This window comes from Protomyctophum parallelum (assembly GCF_964188405.1).
Source record: "Protomyctophum parallelum genome assembly, chromosome: 17".
Classification (NCBI taxonomy): Eukaryota; Metazoa; Chordata; class Actinopteri; order Myctophiformes; family Myctophidae; genus Protomyctophum; species Protomyctophum parallelum.
This window is the reverse complement of record NC_139719.1, coordinates 4,512,120-4,532,646: the sequence shown is the minus strand read 5'-3', so window position 1 is coordinate 4,532,646 and position 20,527 is coordinate 4,512,120. Positions and strand designations below refer to the sequence as shown.

Below are 20,527 nucleotides of genomic sequence, written 5' to 3'. Positions count from 1 at the left end.
TTTTTTTCTTTTTTTCAAAATTCTTCCGTGGGCCACAAGGGGGCGCTCCGCGGGCCGCAGATGGCGCGCAGGCCGCTAATTGGGGAACCCTGCTCTATAGTATATATGCATACTTGCATAGTTTCATTCATATTATATTCCACCGTTAGGTTCTTTAGCTTACGTACGATTCATGATGACGTTTTGATGTATACGATGTATTACCATGTTTTTGTTACTGTGAATCGCTCTGGATTAACCCATTCTGACCGGGCACCCATTATGGTGTCAGCATCATGTTATGCTTCAGCTATTTAAAAATAGCAGATCTACAAGCTCATATCGCGCCACCGAGTGGCGCGATACGAGCTTGTAGGTCTGCTATTTTTGAAAAATCGAAGAGCGACTGACATTTTTAGAATCTGATCTCAGGTCAGAATGGGTTCATCAGACCAGTGTGTGTGTCCGGCGGAAACCTCGTATGAATCTGATCTCAGGTCAGAATGGGTTAAGAGCGTCAGGTCACGCGAGGAGGAAGTACTTACTCCTCTCCACTTGTATCCTCTTGGTCTCCAGGCTGGCCACGTTGAGCCTCTGCTCGGTGTAGACCTGGCGGATGTCGTTGCGGGCGGCCAAGGCCCTCAGGGGGTTCCTGGAGCCCTGGTTCCTCCTGGCCGGACGCACAGCTCGCTTGTGCTCCGTCACGGCGGAGGTCAGCCTGTTTCAATTCAAATTAAATCAACATTAACATTCTGACCTGAGATCAGATTCATACGAGGTTTCCACTGGACCTGATGAACCCATTCTGACCTGAGATCAGATTCTAAAAATGTCAGTCGCTCTTCCATTTGTCAAAAATAGCAGACCTACAAGCTCGTATCGCGCCACTCGGTGGCGCGATATGAGCTTGTAGATCTGCTATTTTTCAATAGCTAAAGCATAACATGATGCTGACACCAAAATGGGTGCCCGGTCAGAATGGGTTAATGGGGTATTGGGGGTGTTTTTGAATTATTATCATAAACCTACACTGGGATATTTCACTTCAAATTAAATCAACATTAACAACAATATAAAAAAAAAGAAAATGAATGGAAAAAAATCGCGTCCCATCGTTTGTTTCATTTGAAAGTGAAATAACCCTATAACCTACATGGTGGTATTATGTATGCATTCGACTGATCATCGTGAACCTACATGGGGGTACCAGGTGCAATCTGGCCCAGGTCCTCCTCTGTCATAGTGACGCTGGAGTTGAGCGCCGTGGGGGAGATGGCCTTGTAGAAGCTGCCGAACGTCTCCTCGTCGTCCAGGGTCATGACCTCCTTCTCCGTCTCTGCCGTCACCTCGATGGTGGACGTCCTGCTGGAACTCACGCCTGAACCCGCCGCCGGGGAGGGAAAAGGCAGGAAAACAGGAAGAGTCAACTGAGAATGCCTTGGAAGATGTTGCGATTTCATACCGTAATGTTTTAACCTCTTAACCCATTCTGACCTGAGATCAGATTCTAAAAATGTCTGTTTGAAAATGACGGTTTTCTAGAAAAAGCTATGTTTCTATGTCAGTCGTTCTTTGATTTTTCAAAAATAGCAGACCTACAAGCTCGTAGCGCGCCACTCGGTGGCGCGCTATGAGCTTGTAGATCTGCTATTTTTCAATAGCTAAAGCATAGCGTAAATGCTAACACCAAAAGGGGTCCCCACCCAAAATGGGTTAAAACCCCAGCATCCGTATTCTGGACGCGCACAAGAAAATAGCAGATGTACAAGCTCACAAAGCATCACATTGTGAGCTGTAGATCTGCTATTTTCTGCGAAGAAGATGTATATGTACAACGGAAAACAGAAACTGGGACAGAGCCCAGAGGGGAGAGACAGCGAAATCCCTTCACGACGGACGACGTACGTCGCGACGTATATTTTTCCGTCGCAACGTATATTCGAGTACGTCCTGGCGTAAATATCAATTCGTCCCGGCAGAACGGACTCGTCGCGGCTATATCTACCCGTTTGCGACGTAATAGGTTGACTATTATTTTCCGTCGCGCCAGAACGGGACTCGTCGCAGCTATATCTACCCGTTGTGGCGTGAGCTGGACTCGTCGCGGCAGAACGTGACTCGTCGCGACTATATCTACCCGTTTGCGACGTGCGCCTCGCCGGTCCGGTCTCCAGGCGAGCCTGCGTCCTTCATATATATTTTTTTCTGCTCTCGTTGGACTTAACTTTAAAAGTCCAATGGAACACCTCTTTGTAACGGGCCGCTGTAGTATAGTGGTGTAATCCCTCGCCTCTCTATTCTTTTTTGCTGAGGACGCTGGTTCAATTCCCGCTCGCGGCAGACCAAAATTATTATATTTTAGACAGACACACAGACAGACAGACAGACAGACTGCCTGTCTGCCTGCCTGTCTGCCTGCCTAATGTATTGTAAATAATGTATTCATTCCATACGGCTATTTTTTTTTAATATAAAAACTTTTGTCTTTCGCGCGATTCGAACCAGCGTCGTCAGCACCAAAACATTGAGAGGCGAGTGATTAAACCGCTAGACTACAGCGGCCATACGTTACAAAGAAGTGTTTCATTGGACTTATAAAGACAATAGCACCCAGCTGCAGTCTCGCAAGGGGAGGGACCGGAAGTGCTTTTATATTTCCGGCTTCCACGTGCACAAGCGCACATACACGCACGCGAAATATAATGCGCGTGCACGACACGCACTTGCTGGTGCGCGCTTAAATGCCGGGTGTATATAGTACCATCTGTGCTTAAACATAATTACGTGGTCGGTTTGGAAAAATTTGAAGTAGTTTGTTGTAGGTAATATTTTAATTGAAAGCTTATTAGTTGGTGGTATAAGTGTGCATATTTGAAGAAATGCAAATCTAACAATAATAAAATGATATGCAATAATAGGCTAGGCCTATATGGTCGATTATAACATAATGATATCAAGGCATTTAAGTAATGTAATAAGTTGCTATAACCCCGTACCCCTGTCCCACACACACCATGTCCAGACCATAGACCACAGACACACGACCATATGCATTTAATTTACTATGAAAACCTGCATTTCCCGTCAGTCAGTCAGTAAGTGTGTCATGTCACGCCTCGTGTCATGCCTCCATATATGGTCACGCCTCATGACACGTCACACCACCATATATGGCCGTTTCCATATGATATAAGATCCCGACACTGACCTCATCAAACCCTGGATAGCCATACATTGAAAAGACTGGATCATCACCTAGATCTCCATATATGGAGCAGAGGCGGCCAGCAACTCTACATCTGACCTCATAATGTAATAATCAGCTCATAATGTAATTAAAAGACGAGCACATAACTTAATAGATTTTTCTATAATGTAATAATGTGTTACATTAAGAACCTCCACATAGGCGACTCATACTGTAATAAAACTTCATAATGCAATAATGTCTTTATAATGTATGAGCTGATTATTACATATTGCATTATATTTCGCGTGCGTGTATGTGCGCTTGTGCACGTGGAAGCCGGAAATAAAAGCACTTCCGGTCCCTCCCCTTGCGAGACTGCAGCTGGGTGCTATTGTCTTTATAAGTCCAATGAAACACTTCTTTGTAACGTATGGCCGCTGTAGTCTAGCGGTTTAATCACTCGCCTCTCAATGTTTTGGTGCTGACGACGCTGGTTCGAATCGCGCGAAAGACAAAAGTTTTTATATTAAAAAAAAATAGCCGTATGGAATGAATACATTATTTACAATACAGTAGGCAGGCAGACAGGCAGGCAGACAGGCAGTCTGTCTGTCTGTCTGTCTGTGTGTCTGTCTAAAATATAATAATTTTGGTCTGCCGCGAGCGGGAATTGAACCAGCGTCCTCAGCAAAAAAGAATAGAGAGGCGAGGGATTACACCACTATACTACAGCGGCCCGTTACAAAGAGGTGTTCCATTGGACTTTTAAAGTTAAGTCCAACGAGAGCAGAAAAAAAAATATATGAAGGACGCAGGCTCGCCTGGAGACCGGACCGGCGAGGCGCACGTCGCAAACGGGTAGATATAGTCACGACGAGTCACGTTCTGCCGCGACGAGTCCAGCTCACGCCACAACGGGTAGATATAGCTGCGACGAGTCCCGTTCTGGCGCGACGGAAAATAATAGTCAACCTATTACGTCGCAAACGGGTAGATATAGCCGCGACGAGTCCGTTCTGCCGGGACGAATTGATATTTACGCCAGGACGTACTCTAATATACGTTGCGACGGAAAAATATACGTCGCGACGTACGTCGTCCGTCGTGAAGGGATTCCGCTCCACCTGCCAGAGGGACTCCGGTTAACCAAGAATAGGGTTTCAGTGGCTAATCAGGGTTATATGCCAATTCAAAGTCACACGGTATAGTGTATTAACACATACACCATGATATTCACTGAATGACACCATGTCGGGGGAAAATATATAAAGTTGAATATATTATATACAGTACGTGGCATATCCATTGGCTAGAGTGTTTTGATGCTGTAATACCAAGTAAATGTCTCATCTTTATTCACATGAATTATTAAATCACTAATATTCACTAAAATTGACTATAATTTCTGCACGGCGAATACAGGAAATTGAACTTTGGAACGAGGGTCACGTTATGGATGTGAAAGCCAAAAGTGGAAGTAACATTGAGTTCACCACTATAATGTCCTTTTCACTGGCAGCGATTTCAAAACGGAGTCATACGGTACCTTTATTATGGAGTTTGTCCAGGAAGGACTCGAGCTTGTCCAGCCGTTTATCCCCTTCCACCTTGACATCACTTCTCGTGGAGATCTCTGTCCAAAGCAAAGAACCAGGCAACAATGTTGCGTTAGCCGCTTTCACAACCTGGGGTCCCCATTTTGGGGCATGCCATTATTGTGCATGTGTTTTTTCACACATTTGAGCAATTTGTGAATCTGCAAGCTTGCATTACAACAAATAATGTGAGCTTGTAGATTTGCTTTTTTATTTAAAGGTTTTATGACATTCATTTTCATTTATTTTTCTTTTTTCTTTTAGGTTTTATGACCTCAATTACACCCAAAAAACCTGAACTTTGAACATTCAGTGGATTTTCTGTGGTCTGAAGTTTTCTTTGGGGTTTTTTGGGCCTTTTGAGCTACAATGAAAACAGGCAACACAGTGACATCTGCTGGCAAATCCCATTGACATATGGGATTTGCAGTAAGTGATGTCACTTACTGCCGGCAAATCAGAGCACCTGTTTGAGCCAGAAAACCCCAGATCACAGAAAATCTACTGAATGTTAAAAGTTCATGTTTTTTGGGTGCAATTGAGATTAGAAAACCTAAAAAAAACAAGAACAATTCCAAAACCTTTTTTTAAATGTCACAATCCCTTTAAGCCTTTATTTGACTACAGTGACAGTGGAGAGAGTATGGGAAATGACAAAAACAGCAAAATGATCCGACCCGGGCCTTTCCCGGCCTCGCTTTGTTCAGGGCAAAACATTTGACCATCTCAATTAGTATTTTTTTTTACATTTTGGAAAATACAAAATAGTTTTTTTATTTTATGGATAGCATCAAGTGAAGATGGACAGGAAAGAGGGAGAGAGAGAGAGAAGGGGAGAGACATGCAGTGGGTCGTCATGAACGGGACTCGAACACGCGACACGCCGTCAGGCACGCGCCTGGACCACTTGGGCCAGCGGGCGCCCCACAAAATAGGCTTAACCCATTCTGACCTGAGATCAGATTCATACGAGGTTTCCGCCGGACACACACTGGTCCTGATGAACCCATTCTGACCTGAGATCAGATTCTAAAAATGTCAGTCGCTCTTCGATTTTTCAAAAATAGCAGACCTACAAGCTCGTATCGCGCCACTCGGTGGCGCGATATGAGCTTGTAGATCTGCTATTTTTAAATAGCTAAAGCATGACATGATGCCAACACCAAAATGGGTGCCCGGTCAGAATGGGTTAAGTAGTTATGTAAATTACTACTTGTAGATCAGCTATTTTCAAAATGTTGAAATAGTAATGACAAAGGAAGAGTTTTGGACATACAAGGTTTCCACCTGACAGCAACGATGTGTATTTTTCCAACAATTATCTGATATATTTATATCCCTAAAAAATATATATATATATATATATATATATATATATATATATATATATATACCAGTACCTTCTTGTGGCTTCACAGGTGTAGCAGAAGACTTCTTGAGGTGGATGAGAGGAGACTCATCTGACACCAGCCCTGGTGGAACACAACAACATCATCACGTCACTCTGAGATCAGATTCATACCAGGTTTCCACTGGACACACACTGGTCTGATTAACCCATTCCTGACCTGAGATCAGATTCTAAAAAATGAACAGTCGTTCTTCGACTTTTCAAAAATAGCAGACCTACAAGCTCGTAGCGCGCCACTCGGTGGCGCGCTATGAGCTTGTAGATCTGCTATTTTTCAATAGCTAAAAGCACGACATGATGCGGACACCAAAATGGGTTCCCGTTCAGAATGGGATAAACTTCCACGGCACTGACAAAGTACAAAAGATACATAGATTCATACTGATGTCATTCTTTCATTGGCTGACGATGTGTCATATAATTATAGCCTTTGGGGTATTTGACATCAGTGCACATTTGCTCATTGTGACATTTGTCTGCAGAAACAGGACACTTCCGACACACGGACTGTGCAGACTGTTGGGTTGAACTGGGGTCAGTTAGGATTCCCAGATGTCCTCTCTATGCCCACTCAGCTATGGCCACCGTGTCCTGTAATTGAGTCTGTAATTTGCAATAATTTGACAAAGATCTGCGGATTTCCTGCACATTCCTGTTGTGTGATATTATGACTCACTATCTACCGCATAGTGTTGTGTAGTTTCAATGTCCACAGGACTACAAAGACCATTGCAAAGGATGCGGCCATTAGTTGTAAACGTAAGCACTTCTAGAGTAGTGGTTCCCAAACGTTTGACCCAAAACGGAAATTAAACATTCTCCCGGGACCCACACTAGTGAAAATAGCAGATCTACAAGCTCACAACGCACCACTCCGCTTCGCGCTTCGTTGTGAGCTTGTACTGTAGATCTGCAATTTTCACTGCTAAACATTTGTTTTCTAATCCAATTCATGGGATTTCTTTGATTTTTCTTTTCTTTCTTCCTGAAATGATTGAACTTTTTCACAAATGTTTTTTTTGTAAATATTTTGAATGAAATAATAATTAAAAACTAAATGTAGGAAACAAAAAAAACAAGGGAACCATACAAATGTTTCTGCGACCCACACATGGGTCCTAGAGTGCTCTAGAGTAGACCACATCACTGGTCCACGTTGAACAGAACACACTAATGCACAGATAATGTATCGGAAGATGCAGAGCAGTGTTGTTTTTGGCAGCGAATTTCTATTTTAGTTTTAGTCATAGTCTCCTGAATAGTTTTCACTTAGTCTTAGTCACATTTTAGTCACCTGGAATGAATTAGTGTTAGTCTAGTTTTAGTCGATTAAATGTCATAAGATTTTAGTCAACTAAATCTACAGGTGATTTAGTCGACTAAAATGTATTTTTGCGGGCCTTGTTGCCGTCATAATGATTTATTTTACACTTGCTGAAAATAGCCGATCTACAAGCTCACAACGCGTCGCAGCGCGACGCGCTGTGAGCTTGTAGATCGGCTATTTTCAGCATGCAACCAAGTGTAAAATGACTTATACTGGATCTGTTGTCCACTAGTCCCTTCCTAACATTTTAGTCTAGTTTTTATTTGTTGACGAAATTGTCAGTATATTTAGTCTTAGTTTTAGTCACCATAGCACAGTTTTAATTTAGTTTCCATTTAGTTTTCTTCAGTGGAAAAAGGTAGTCGACGAACATTTTTCGTCTTAAGTTTTAGTCGACGAAAACAACACTGATGCAGAGTGAGATGGTTACACCATGGCTCATCAGACAGAGAGAGAGAGAGAGAGAGAGAGAGAGAGAGTGTTACTGTTGCTCTACCTCTCTTGGCCATGCGTCCAGCTACAGTGAACTGCGTGGAGTCATTGGTTCATCAGAGAGAGAGAGAGAGAGAGAGAGAGAGAGTTACTGTTGCTCTACCTCTCTTGGCCATGCGTCCAGCCACAGTGAACTGCGTGGAGTCATTGGTTCATCAGAGAGAGAGAGAGAGAGAGAGAGAGAGTTACTGTTGCTCTACCTCTCTTGGCCATGCGTCCAGCTACAGTGAACTGCGTGGAGTCATTGGTTCATCAGAGAGAGAGAGAGAGAGAGAGAGAGAGTTACTGTTGCTCTACCTCTCTTGGCCATGCGTCCAGCTACAGTGAACTGCGTGGAGTCATTGGTTCATCAGAGAGAGAGAGAGAGAGAGAGAGAGAGTTACTGTTGCTCTACCTCTCTTGGCCATGCGTCCAGCCACAGTGAACTGAGTGGAGTCATTGGTTCATCAGAGAGAGAGAGAGAGAGAGAGAGAGAGAGTTACTGTTGCTCTACCTCTCTTGGCCATGCGTCCAGCCACAGTGAACTGCGTGGAGTCATTGGTTCATCAGAGAGAGAGAGAGAGAGAGAGAGAGAGAGAGAGAGTTACTGTTGCTCTACCTCTCTTGGCCATGCGTCCAGCCACAGTGAACTGCGTGGAGTCATTGGTTCATCAGAGAGAGAGAGAGAGAGAGAGAGAGAGAGAGAGAGTTACTGTAGCTCTACCTCTCTTGGCCATGCGTCCAGCCACAGTGAACTGCGTGGAGTCATTGGCGGCTCCTTTCCCTCGGCTCTTCCACGCCTCCTCCTTCTCCTGCAGGATCTTCATCCGGTCGGCCAGAGACGTCTTGGTCTCCACGTCGGAGCTGGACTTCTGACACACCACCGACACAACATGACACCCATCACTCTTACTGGCATTGGCATTGTCAAACTACTGACGCTACAATCCTGGATTTATTTTTAAAGAGATACTCTTTGTGTCTCCATAGGGTACCACTGCAGCTCATCAAATGTATCGGCTTATAGGAACGTGCCAAAAACAAAACAAAATGTCAACTAATTCACGTCTAGATGGGTTGCGTAATCGGTCGGAAAAAAGTCACTTTAATGAATAAAACATCATTTTAACCAATCTGTATGGCCAACACAATGAAACTAGCACATCTGCAGTGTTTGGTGGTGGTCTCCCTACACTCTTCCTTTGAGAAATATAGACCCTCACGCTGGTGGTGGGTACTAGGGCACCTACTGGTTTGGATGTCAGTGAAGTAAATTTAAGCATATTATATGCACCAGACATGCATTATTAGATTATTATTCAGCATAGTATATAGGACTTAAGTGGTTAAACAAGTGGTTAACCCATTCTGACCGGGCACCCATTTTGGTGTCGGCATCATGTTATGCTTTAGCTATTGAAAAATAGCAGATCTACAAGCTCATATCGCGCCACCGAGTGGCGCGATACGAGCTTGTAGGTCTGCTATTTTTGAAAAATCGAAGGGCGACTGACATTTCTAGAATCTGATCTCAGGTCAGAATGGGTTCATCAGGCCCAGGCCGTAGCGTAACGGTCTGGGCACCGGACTGGTGATCCAGTCGCGGTGTGCCGCGGGTTCGACTCCCGGACCCGACACGGCCTTTACCGCATGTCATCCCCCCATCTCTCTCCCGTTTCCTGTCAGCCTACTATCTGTCCCTTAAAAAATCAATAAAAGGCGTAAGCCGCAAAAAAATATCTTAAAAAAAAAAAAAAAAAAGAATGGGTTCATCAGACCCAGTGTTTGTCCGACGGAAACCTCGTATGAATCTGATCTCAGGTCAGAATGGGTTAAATAAAGCAAAATGAATAAATGCAGTCAGTAATGGGCCATCCACAACCATTTTCTTTTTTAACCACTTTCCATTTTATTCATTGAGCGATAGAGAGCGTGGACAAACACAAAACAAAGACTCCCGTCTGCTGGGACTGAAGGAAGGGAAATGTAATGTAGCAACATGACAAAGATCTGCTGATTTCTGCACATGTACTGTATATAAATAAAGCAAAATGAATAAATGCAGTCAGTAATGGGCCATCCACAACCATTTTTTTTTTTTTTACCACTTTCCATTGTATTCATTGAGCGATAGAGAGAGTTTTGTGTTTTGTGTTTGTGGACAAACACAAAACAAAGACTCCCGTCTGCTGGGACTGACGGAAGGGAAATGTAATGTAGCAACATGACAAAGATCTGCTGATTTCTGCACTATGTACTGTATATAAACGCTGAGAGAAAAACCACCCACTCTGTACTTCATCAGTCAAAACTCATTCTTACCATCAAAAACACCATCAACTTTGGGTCTCGGTAGAAAAACAGAGAGAGATAAAGAGAAAATAAAAGACCCCCAAAACATAACTGTGGACTGTGGTTCATCCATCAAACACGTGTCTGTTGGCCATTTCTCACAGTGATTTACTCCGCCTGATGTTTCTTGAATTCCACCATTAAAAATGCATTACCATGGCTGTACTCCGGAGGCTCCCCGGTTCCCACTGCAGCCCAGGAGCACTTTCACAGTTATTAATGATATATTCCACTGTTTAAATGTCCACGACGTGTTTTTACTGTATTTACAGCGGCTGCCGTCGTTTACGCTTTCGCCGACGACAAAGCTATTCATGGGATCTAACCCATTCTGACCTGAGATCAGATTCATACGAGGTTTCCGCCGGACACACACTGGTCTGATGAACCCATTCTGACCCGAGATCAGATTCAAAAAATGTCAGTCGCTCTTCGAGTTAAAAAAAATAGCAGACCTACAAGCTCGTATCGCGCCACTCGGTGGCGCGATATGAGCTTGTAGATCTGCTATTTTTAAATAGCTAAAGCATAACATGATGCTGACACCAAAATGGATGCCCGGTCAGAATGGGCTAATATACCAGGCCTGCCGATTCCTGAACCAAGACAGCCTTGGACGCAAGCAGCAACCACAGTAGAGGAGACAGATATGCGTTCTGTTGTTTGATTAATGGGGAATGTAATGACACATTTTGCTCAATCAAACCATGTCGCTAAATTGTCTCGGCTGAGAAATATAAAACACATGGCTCCGCCGCTGCAAACAAAATGAAACAATGGGGGAAGAAGTGGTGAAGAAACAGTTGCATAAGCTTCATTTCATATTACAAATAACAGATGTTCAAGCTAACACGCTAGGTAACTTGTGTCGCGCTGCGACACGTTGTCGGCTTGTAGATCCAACTAGTTTCGCTCATTCTGAAGTGGTTAACGTGAATCACAAAGGATACGGGTAAAGATAATAAGATACATAAATCCCTGGCACAAAACATTTTAACCCATTCTGAACGGGCACCCATTTTGGTGTCGGCATCATGTTATGCTTTAGCTATTGAAAAATAGCAGATCCACAAGCTCATATCGCGCCACCGAGTGGCGCGATACGAGCTTGTAGGTCTGCTATTTTTGAAAAATCGAAGAGCGACTGACATTTTTAGAATCTGATCTCAGGTCAGAATGGGTTCATCAGACCAGTGTGTGTCCGGCGGAAACCTCGTATGAATCTGATCTCAGGTCAGAATGGGTTAAGATGGGGGGTCCGCGGCCAAATACATGGCACATTTTGCAGGGGGTCCTTATTTGCTCCTTGGCACAAAAAAGGTTTGAGAAGGCCTGATTTATGTGTAGAATCGGCCTAAGGTCTTAATGGGTAAAGGGGAGCAGGACAGCCATGTGATGGATGGGTGTGATCTGCTCCTCAGAAGCACTCATCAAAGTGGCTGTAGAGACTGTTGATCTGGGGAGGTCTGCTCACGCTCACGTAGCGCTCAGGGCTCTGAAGAGGCAGCGTAAACAGTCAAAGATGTCAGCGAGCGGCGTGACAAGAGGCCAACAGCGATGGATTACGTGATGAATCCACAGCTGAGGCCACGATGTCAACGCGGATTGAGAACAGCAGTGGTGAGGCGTGACAACAGTAAGCTCTCTGCCATTAAAGTGGTTTTACTAAACACAATTAGCGTCACTTTTCATGATTAGTAACAGGCTCTTGGCTTCATAAAAAATAAAAAATGCTGACGTCTTCTAGAGACTCAATAAATATAATATTTTGAGTAATTCCTGTAGACCTGTCCATTAGGCTTTTTTCATATATAACGGTAACCTAAACGTTATAATGACAACATATATAGATATAGAAACTGTTCTCTGTAGAGGACCTTAGGAAAACATTAACTCCAAGTTAAAGGTTTTATGACATTCATTTTTATTTTTCGTTTTTCTTTTAGGTTTTATGACCTCAATTACACCCCAAAATCCTGAACTTTGAACATTCAGTGGATTTTCTGTGGTCTGGAGTTTTCTTTGGGGTTTGGAAGCCTTTTGAGCTACAATGAAAACAGGCAAGACAGTGAAAACAGTGACATCTGCTGGCAAATCCCATTGACATAATATATGGGATTTGCAGGCTCTTACATCACAAACTGCCGGCAAATCAGAGCACCTGTTTGAGCCAGAAAACCCCAGACCACAGAAAGTCTACTGAATGTTAAAAGTTCAGGTTTTTTGGGTGCAATTGAGCTTAGAAAACCTAAAAAATAAGAACAATTCCAAAACCTTTTTTTTTAATGTCACAATCCCTTTAATACATGAATAACTATTACTTTTTAGGATTCCAATTCCAAAAGATGCACCACATTTTTAGTAGCATGCTACTTTTGTCTGTCACAGTAGCATGATGAAGTAGGCCGTAGTAGGGCATTCATTTACGAAAAGAACAGTCATAATCACAAGTCAAATGTCTGAGATTTTTATGAATATCATTTATCTATTGCGTCAACTGGCCCCAAAAAGTGTTGTTAAAAAGAGAATTCCCGACATTCCCGAAGTTTGATCCCTGCACGGCTGCACCAACAACCGATGTATCCATTTATAGTAACCACTGCCTAATCAGAATTCATTGCATGTTACTTACTCGTGATGACATTCTCGACTAAATGCAATTCACCGTACACGCAAACGTGCATGCATTACATGAAATGGAGGCCCCTGTACTGTACACTGTACATACAGTAGCAGTACTAGATGCTGTTGGAGATATGCCTCTGCTCCATGACTGGATCCTTTCAGTTTAACTCTGAGCTTCAATAATGGTCATAATAGGTCTGAGGAATCTTAAGTGCTGGTTTGACCATATATGAATGCAAGAACATGCAGAAGTGTGCAAACAGTATATAGACCTACATCATGCTTCTGTTTCTCTTCACTGTGAGAGAGAGACACACAAACACACACACACACACACACACACACACACACACACACACACACACAGTACTATCTATAACAAATACACAGTGCAGGCATAACAGACTGCAGGGCAGCCGTACTGAGTGGTGTTTGTTTTCAGTCCCATCAAAAATAGATGAACACACAGCAGTACAGTTGGAGTGTCCATTATGGTGCCACTATCTCTAAGGCACACACGCTCACAAACACTGCCAAGCCCCCCCCCCGTTAAAGCCAGAAAGCTCAGCTCTGCTGAAGCTCAGCTCTGGCTATAACTGGAGTCTGGAGTCTATCAGAGAGGGGAAATACCTTGGCCTGACAGGACCCAAGAGACAGGAGAGGAGCGCGGAGCCGAGGCACTGGGCCTCAAAACGCCCTACAGGAAACCACTTTACTCTGCCCTGCTTCACTACAGGCAGCGCCACGGGCCAAAACCACAGACACAGATATCTACCATACAACCACAATCGCGTAATGAAAAGCAAATAGTGTTGTCAACGCCGAGGTGTGCGCGGGTTCGGAGATGAGAGTGATCACAGCTCGGATACAGAGAAAGACAAAGGAAAAAAGAGCTCATGTCAAGGAGGACCATGCGAAAAGGTATATATATATATACATGCAAGACACATTTACTTACAGTGCACATGCAGGCACGCGCGCACACACACACACTCACTCACCTGAAGAGACTAGCATAGGTTGACGGGTGGGTGGCAAAGTCAAAAGGGTATATAAGGTAGAGCCTGGAGGTGAAGGCTGGAGAGGAAAAGGAAGGAAACTGGGGGGGAAAAGAGGAGGAAGGGCGAGGTAGGGCTGGAGAGGAAAAGAGGAAGAGGAGGGCAGCTTAGAGATCCATCCTAGAGAGTCCCAGCTGGAGTGAAGAGAGTTTCCAGTAGGGATGCACCGATCCGGCTTTTTGGCATTCGATACCGATTTCGATACATGGGGGTCCAGTATCTGCCGATACAGAGTACCGATCCGATACCCCCCACAAAGAAACGTAATAACCTATTAAGCTGTATGCCTCACTGTGTGGAGTCTGGAATCATTATTTTGTGTAAGGCAACATCAAGGCTAGACTTAAACATTACTTTCCCAACTTTGTAAAACAAAATGTAACAAACACAGATATAAATGCACTGAATTATTTATTAAATAACTGTGCAACAATTAGACCAGGTTAATGTGTGCGCAGGCTAGCCTGGCTGCATTCCACATGTTATACTGTCAATACTACACTGCTGTGTCACAGAGGAGGTAGAGTTGTTTTCATACTGTAATTACACATAATTATCGGATCGGATCGGATAATGGATCGGCCACCGATCCGATACCCGATCTAGAATTTTAGCCTGGATCGGCGCCGATCTCCGATACGAGTATCGGATCGGTGCATCCCTAGTATCCAGCATGGGTAGATCAAAGAAGCAATGAGGGGGTCATTTGAAACCTGTACTGCAATATCCTTACGTGTTAAATGAACACTGAAGATTTGACTATCTAGGTCAGACTACTAAAAAGGGAAAGACCAGATTTTGACCATCCAAAACATAAACGGTGCGTCTGTACTCACACTGTGACCATAATGCGCTTACTATACTAACGAGGTGATTGGAAACCCCCAGTAGTCGTGATGCAAGCGCAAAATGTGATGCAATGCGAACTGATTAACGGAAACAATGGGCAACGCCTAATTACAACGTATGTTCTGTAGGACTATGTAAGGGTTGGGAAAAAAAATAAGAACGTGCATTATTATGAGTACGACATTTTGCTCTACCACAGAAAGAACTCTTGAACATGAACGGGCAGATGATACCGCAAACTGTGCCTTTAAAAATAGCAAGAGGCCTCTGGCACACATCACCATTACCCTGTGTATATGCCACCCCCCACCCCCCCCCCCCCCCCCACCACCACCCACCCACCCGTAAGTGCATTCATTATCTCAAAGACATTTCCCGGGAAGCAACACACTAGGGACATAATTTTCAACCAGCCGTCTCAAGTTGTGATGGCTGACAGTGCCCAAAGGGGACCTGCAAGGCCGGGACACAACAATTGGTTCTCATGGCTTACAGGGGGATTGTGAATAATTATAGCAATGAGGTCACCGTTATTGTACTCGGGCAAAGAAAAAAAGAAAGAAAAAAAAGGAATAGTCATGGACTGTGAACAGCACCGTGGACTGTGAACACTGAACAGCACCGTGGACAGATGTCAGGCACATGACTCTCATACCTGAAGCATGACCTGCACATGTTCAGTGAACGACATTGGTTCTTTTTGCCTGCGCGGCGAGAAGCCTTTGACGTAAAGTGTGTGGGTAAAGCTTCAGGTTGCCAGTAAAAACAAAAAAAAAGTGACGGCTTATTATAAACAGCTGTCGCTCAAAAGGAAAAAACGCCCACATTTTTGGGGAATATAATTTCCAATAACAAGGCCTTGCTTCATTGAAACATATGAGTTGTGAAAAGAAAAGACTTTGAAAATGTTGTAACGGGAAACATCTGGAGCGGGTGGGAGAAGGTGGCCATGGTGCGTGCCATGCAGTCCTCCGACATCAACTGAAGAACAGTGCAACGCCCCAGCTTTGTATGAGACCAGGCTCCAGTTTGTCCTTAATGTAAAAAAACGTGCTTTCCTAATGCGAGATCCTTCTCGTTACAGACGGATGCAGGGGCAATAGACCCCTGCACAACAAGTTTCAGGATAGTCACTAAAAAACACGTGTTTTCTTGGCAATCAATTAAATCTGCAAGCAAAACGAGGAAACTCTTCTTATGGGTAAAATGACCTAATGCTTATTATTTTCATACACGTGAATTGTAGGTCACCACTGCATTACATAGTTTGCCACAGCACTAATATCAGCGTATTTCAGTAGCACTGTGCATTCCGGACCAATGACACTGGCAATGATCTTTGACAGATTAAAAGAACAAATCCACAAACATTTTTGGAAGGCGAGCTTGGCCTTTCCTCAGGCGTACCCAATTAGGAGCATTTTTTTGGTGCAGTGAGTGGAATAGCGCTGAGTTTATGGTTTTAGCATTGGATTTGTCATAAAGGAGACGGCCAGTACAGATGACTTCATTTTTCGGTATTCAGCTGACAATTTGCGGGGATTTGTTTGGAATTTCTTTGCTGTCTGCAAACGTTTAAGATGTGCCTTTGCCAGACTATACGAGTGGATTTATCCTACGGTTAGCTCATCATTGGAAGGCAGATGAGCTCAAACCAAAATCCCTCAAGAGAATCGCTGATGTCGCTCGACATCAAGCCAAGAAGTGGGTCCTCGTACGTGAATAAACGTGACACGATTCGCCTCAAACAAAACGACCAATTTAAAAAGCAAGCTTGGTCAACAATGGCCATGGAAGAATTGCAGTGCAGATTGCCTGTGAGATCTGAATAAGAAACAGATCGAGTGGGAGAAGCTTTTAAAAAGGGAAGGCATTCCTTGTTGGTGAAATAGTAACGGAGGGTGAGGAACAACCCATGCAACAGATGTGCCCACAGAGAACACCCAAAAACACCAGTGTGGTGGTGGTGGAGGTACGTAGTGTGGGATTTTATTTTTATGGGGCGGAGGCGTGCTGCTCCCCTCGCTGGGAGAGTGGCTTTAAGCTGCGGATCTCTGGATTTGGCATCAACGCCACTCCCAAATCCTCCTCCTTTTACAAGTCCTCCACCCCCAAGTCCTGCCTCCCCACCCCCACCTCCCACTCCCACAAACAAGCTGATTCAGCCAGAGGAGGGGAGAAAAGCATACCCCTCTCTGTCTCCTGCGCGCAGCCGGCCTCCCCTCATCACCAGCAATGACTCATTCATTCCCTCTAACTGTGGGGAAGCCTCAACATGTGGTCAGAGTCATCAGTGTCTGAATAAAATGAGAGGTACCCCTGTACTATTTATCATGCCTCTCACACTGACAGACTCGGGACCAAAACCTAGCACCTTGTTATTAGAAAAGTGTCTATTTTGATGCTTTTGGTGCTTTATATCATCGCTTGTATTAACCCCGCTGTTGATGGTGGCTATTCCAACACACAGCAATACAAGGGGGGGGTCAGGGTTGGGGTCTATACCTTTTTCTTCCAGGCGTTCTCTGCGTCATGAAGCTGGTTGAAGCGATCAGCCAGGGACTTCTGGACCACTTCTGTAGGCTTGGGCTTCTTCAGTTTGCTCTTCCACTCTTCTTCTCCGCCAGTTAACTCCGTCATTCTGCAAATAGAGCAGGATAACAGACACTTTAGTCCTGTCAAAGGAAGATTTGTCGCTTTTTTTTTTTTTTTTTACTTCTAGGCAGCCCTCCTACAGTGTGTACAGTATGTCCTTTCATTACTTAGTATATCAGATTGATTTGGGATAATCTTCTTTTGTAGAGGCTGATGAATGGATTTAAGCTGGCTCTGAAGTTCCTTGCACATTGGGAAGGGTTCCAGAAGTCTTAATTTGGGGTGAGAGCTGTCTTCCTGTGATCTCTGAGAAACTTCCAACCACTCATCCTCGGAGAAGACCCCCCCCCCCCCCCCCCCGCAGTAGATAAAACCGCCAACACATCTCCAAATGGCAAGCAGCACAATCCTGGGAAAAGTTGTGTAGCTCTGGGATCACAAAGGAAACAAATCCCCAGGACTTTTCTGTGTTATCCTTTTAGCCATTTAGCCAAGTGTTTTACTACAGAGCTGTGCCGTTTACAATTTTGACTAATAAAAGTATTCAATCAACCAAAACCAAAACACCCCTCTCCCCCCAAAAAATCCCATCTACCTCACTCCCATCAGTTTACCTCACACTTTCATATTATACATAGAGCTAAAAGAATCGCAACCGTGTGAACTGAGCGGTGCAGGCTACTCAACAAAAAGTTGACTTCATTTATGTTCATTCATTTGTACATAGATGCTCTTCAACCCATTCTGAACGGGAACCCATTTTGGCGTTAGCATCATGTTATGCTTTAGCTTTTGAAAAATAGCAGATCTACAAGCTCATAGCGCGCCACCGAGTGGCGCGCTACGAGCTTGTAGGTCTGCTATTTTAGAAAAATCGAAAGAACGACTGACATTTTTAGAATCTGATCTCAGGTCAGAATGGGTTTATCAGACCAGTGTGTGTCCAGTGGAAACCTCATATGAATCTGATCTCAGGTCAGAATGGGTTAACCCATTCTGACCCATTCTGACCAGAATGGGTCAGAATGGGTTAACCCATTCTGAGAATGGGTTAACCCATTCTGACCGGGCACCCATTTTGGTGTTGGCATCATGTTATGCTTTAGCTATTGACAAATAGCAGATCTACAAGCTCATATCGCGCCACCGAGTGGCGCGATACGAGCTTGTAGGTCTGCTATTTTTGAAAAATCGAAGACACTTTTAGAATCTGATCTCAGGTCAGAATGGGTTAATAATGAAACTGTCAGGATGTAATAGACATTTTTAGAATCTGATCTCAGGTCAGAATGGGTCAAGTAGCATGTGTGCTGTATGATATGACGCCGTGCATTCTGACCGGTGTTTGAGCGCGGAGCTCGTGCTCCCGTCCGGGCTGCCCTCCGGCTCGTCGCCGTCCTCGGACGCGGACGGCGTCTTCTCCAGGGAGGCGCTGCTCTCCTCCAGGCTCTCGTCGTCGGGCGAGGGGCTCCGCATCTCCTCCAGGCTGTCCCCGCCGCTGCTGCTGCTGCTGCTGCTGCTACCGCCGCCGCTGACGTCCCGCTCCTCCCTGGGGAGGCTGAAGCTCCCGCCGTCGGTGCTGTCGTCCATTAGCGCCGAATCTTCGTCTCTTTCCTCCTCGCCTTTCTCCTCCTCCTCCTCTTCCTCCTCTTCCTCCTCCTCGTCCTCCCAAGGGTCCTCCTGTTTGTCGTCGGCGTGTTGGCCAACGGGCTGCTGGGACGGAGCGCCCTCGGGCGTCGTCGACCCCTCGCTGTGGTCCGACTCCATGCTGGTGGAGCGGCTCTTCTTGAGGATCCCCTTGATGCTGCGAGGCCCAGAGTCCTGGCGCTGCAGCTGGCTGGGAGGGGACGGCGGCGGAGAGGAGAACCTGTCCTTTGTGAAGCGGGGAGTTCTGTCGGAGGGCCGAGGAGACGGGGGCTGTAACAGAGAGAGAGACGGAGAGATAAAGATTAGCCGCCTTTGTTCGTGTCCATGAGAGAATGAATAGATAACAGCAATCAGTCGCTATGTTGGAATGCATCCACTCGCTTAATGGTACTAGTGTCACTACGTTTTGTTTTCTTTGCTCTACTTACTGGACCATTTACCCTGTCATTTGTTGACTGGGGTTCAAGTACTGAACAATAGTACTGTACTCTGTACATATTCAGTACTGAGAAATAGTATTCAATCATTGTATTCTATTCCACCTGCCCCCAGGGCAACTGTCCTTCCAAATTACACTGTAAGACTGCACCACACCCACACACACACACACACACACGCACACACACACACACACACACACACACACACACACACACACGTGTTGATTACATCTACCACTGTTGAGTAGGTGACTGCATTCCAACGTGATGTTATTATGTTGAAGAGAGATTGTGGGTCTGATGTGTGTGTGTGTGTGCGTGTGTCTTGAGAGTACTCAGGGAAAACAAATGATATGTACTTTACTATTAAGGCAGACAAGCACATGAAGGTCAGGATATCCCAACCTATTCCGGATCAAATCTCCAAAGTGTTCGTGTCCCGCCAATGTCTGACCACAGCATGGCAGCCGTGAAACCATGGCATTCTTCTATCATCATCATCATCATCATCATACTATAATTCAGTCAATGTCTGAATGTCTGTCTGCATGTCTGTCTGTCAGAAACACGCCGTAGCTCCTCACTGCCTGCACTAATCGCTCCCACTTTTCACACAGGCATTGACCATATGAATATGGAGGGCGTAACGAAGCCCTTTTTTCGGTTTGACACATTCATGATTAATAATGAATTTATTAGTGAATAAATAATGCGGAAAAACGCACCCAGGGCGCAGTACCCCCCGTGGGGTGGGCAAATATCTCACAACGGGTAAGGGCTAGTATCATTAATGTTATACAATCATTTAAAAAAGTGAAATGAGTGCTATTTGATAGACACACCATGCTGTGTTTGAAATGAGATTAATGTAGTGATTACGCTCAGTAACAACAGGTTTCTCCGCGGGGGGGGGGGGGGGGGGGGGGGCAGCAGTGACCAGGTGGTCTGCTTTGCTGACAAACACCAGAACATGGCTGAGAAGAACATG

General features: G+C 44.8%; 1 protein-coding gene across 1 annotated transcript in view; it reads right to left on the bottom strand.

Annotated features, from left to right (window-relative positions):
- Positions 1 to 20,527, bottom strand: part of svild (supervillin d) — a 96,584-nt gene that overhangs the window by 36,995 nt on the left and 39,062 nt on the right. The window contains exons 7-13 of the mRNA XM_083787412.1: positions 18,792 to 19,369; positions 17,363 to 17,498; positions 8,698 to 8,845; positions 6,165 to 6,236; positions 4,716 to 4,802; positions 1,177 to 1,357; positions 506 to 697 (exon numbers count right to left, since the gene is read on the bottom strand). Coding sequence (XP_083643538.1) covers positions 506 to 697; positions 1,177 to 1,357; positions 4,716 to 4,802; positions 6,165 to 6,236; positions 8,698 to 8,845; positions 17,363 to 17,498; positions 18,792 to 19,369 — 1,394 coding nt within the window. The remainder of the gene's footprint in view (positions 1 to 505; positions 698 to 1,176; positions 1,358 to 4,715; positions 4,803 to 6,164; positions 6,237 to 8,697; positions 8,846 to 17,362; positions 17,499 to 18,791; positions 19,370 to 20,527) is intronic.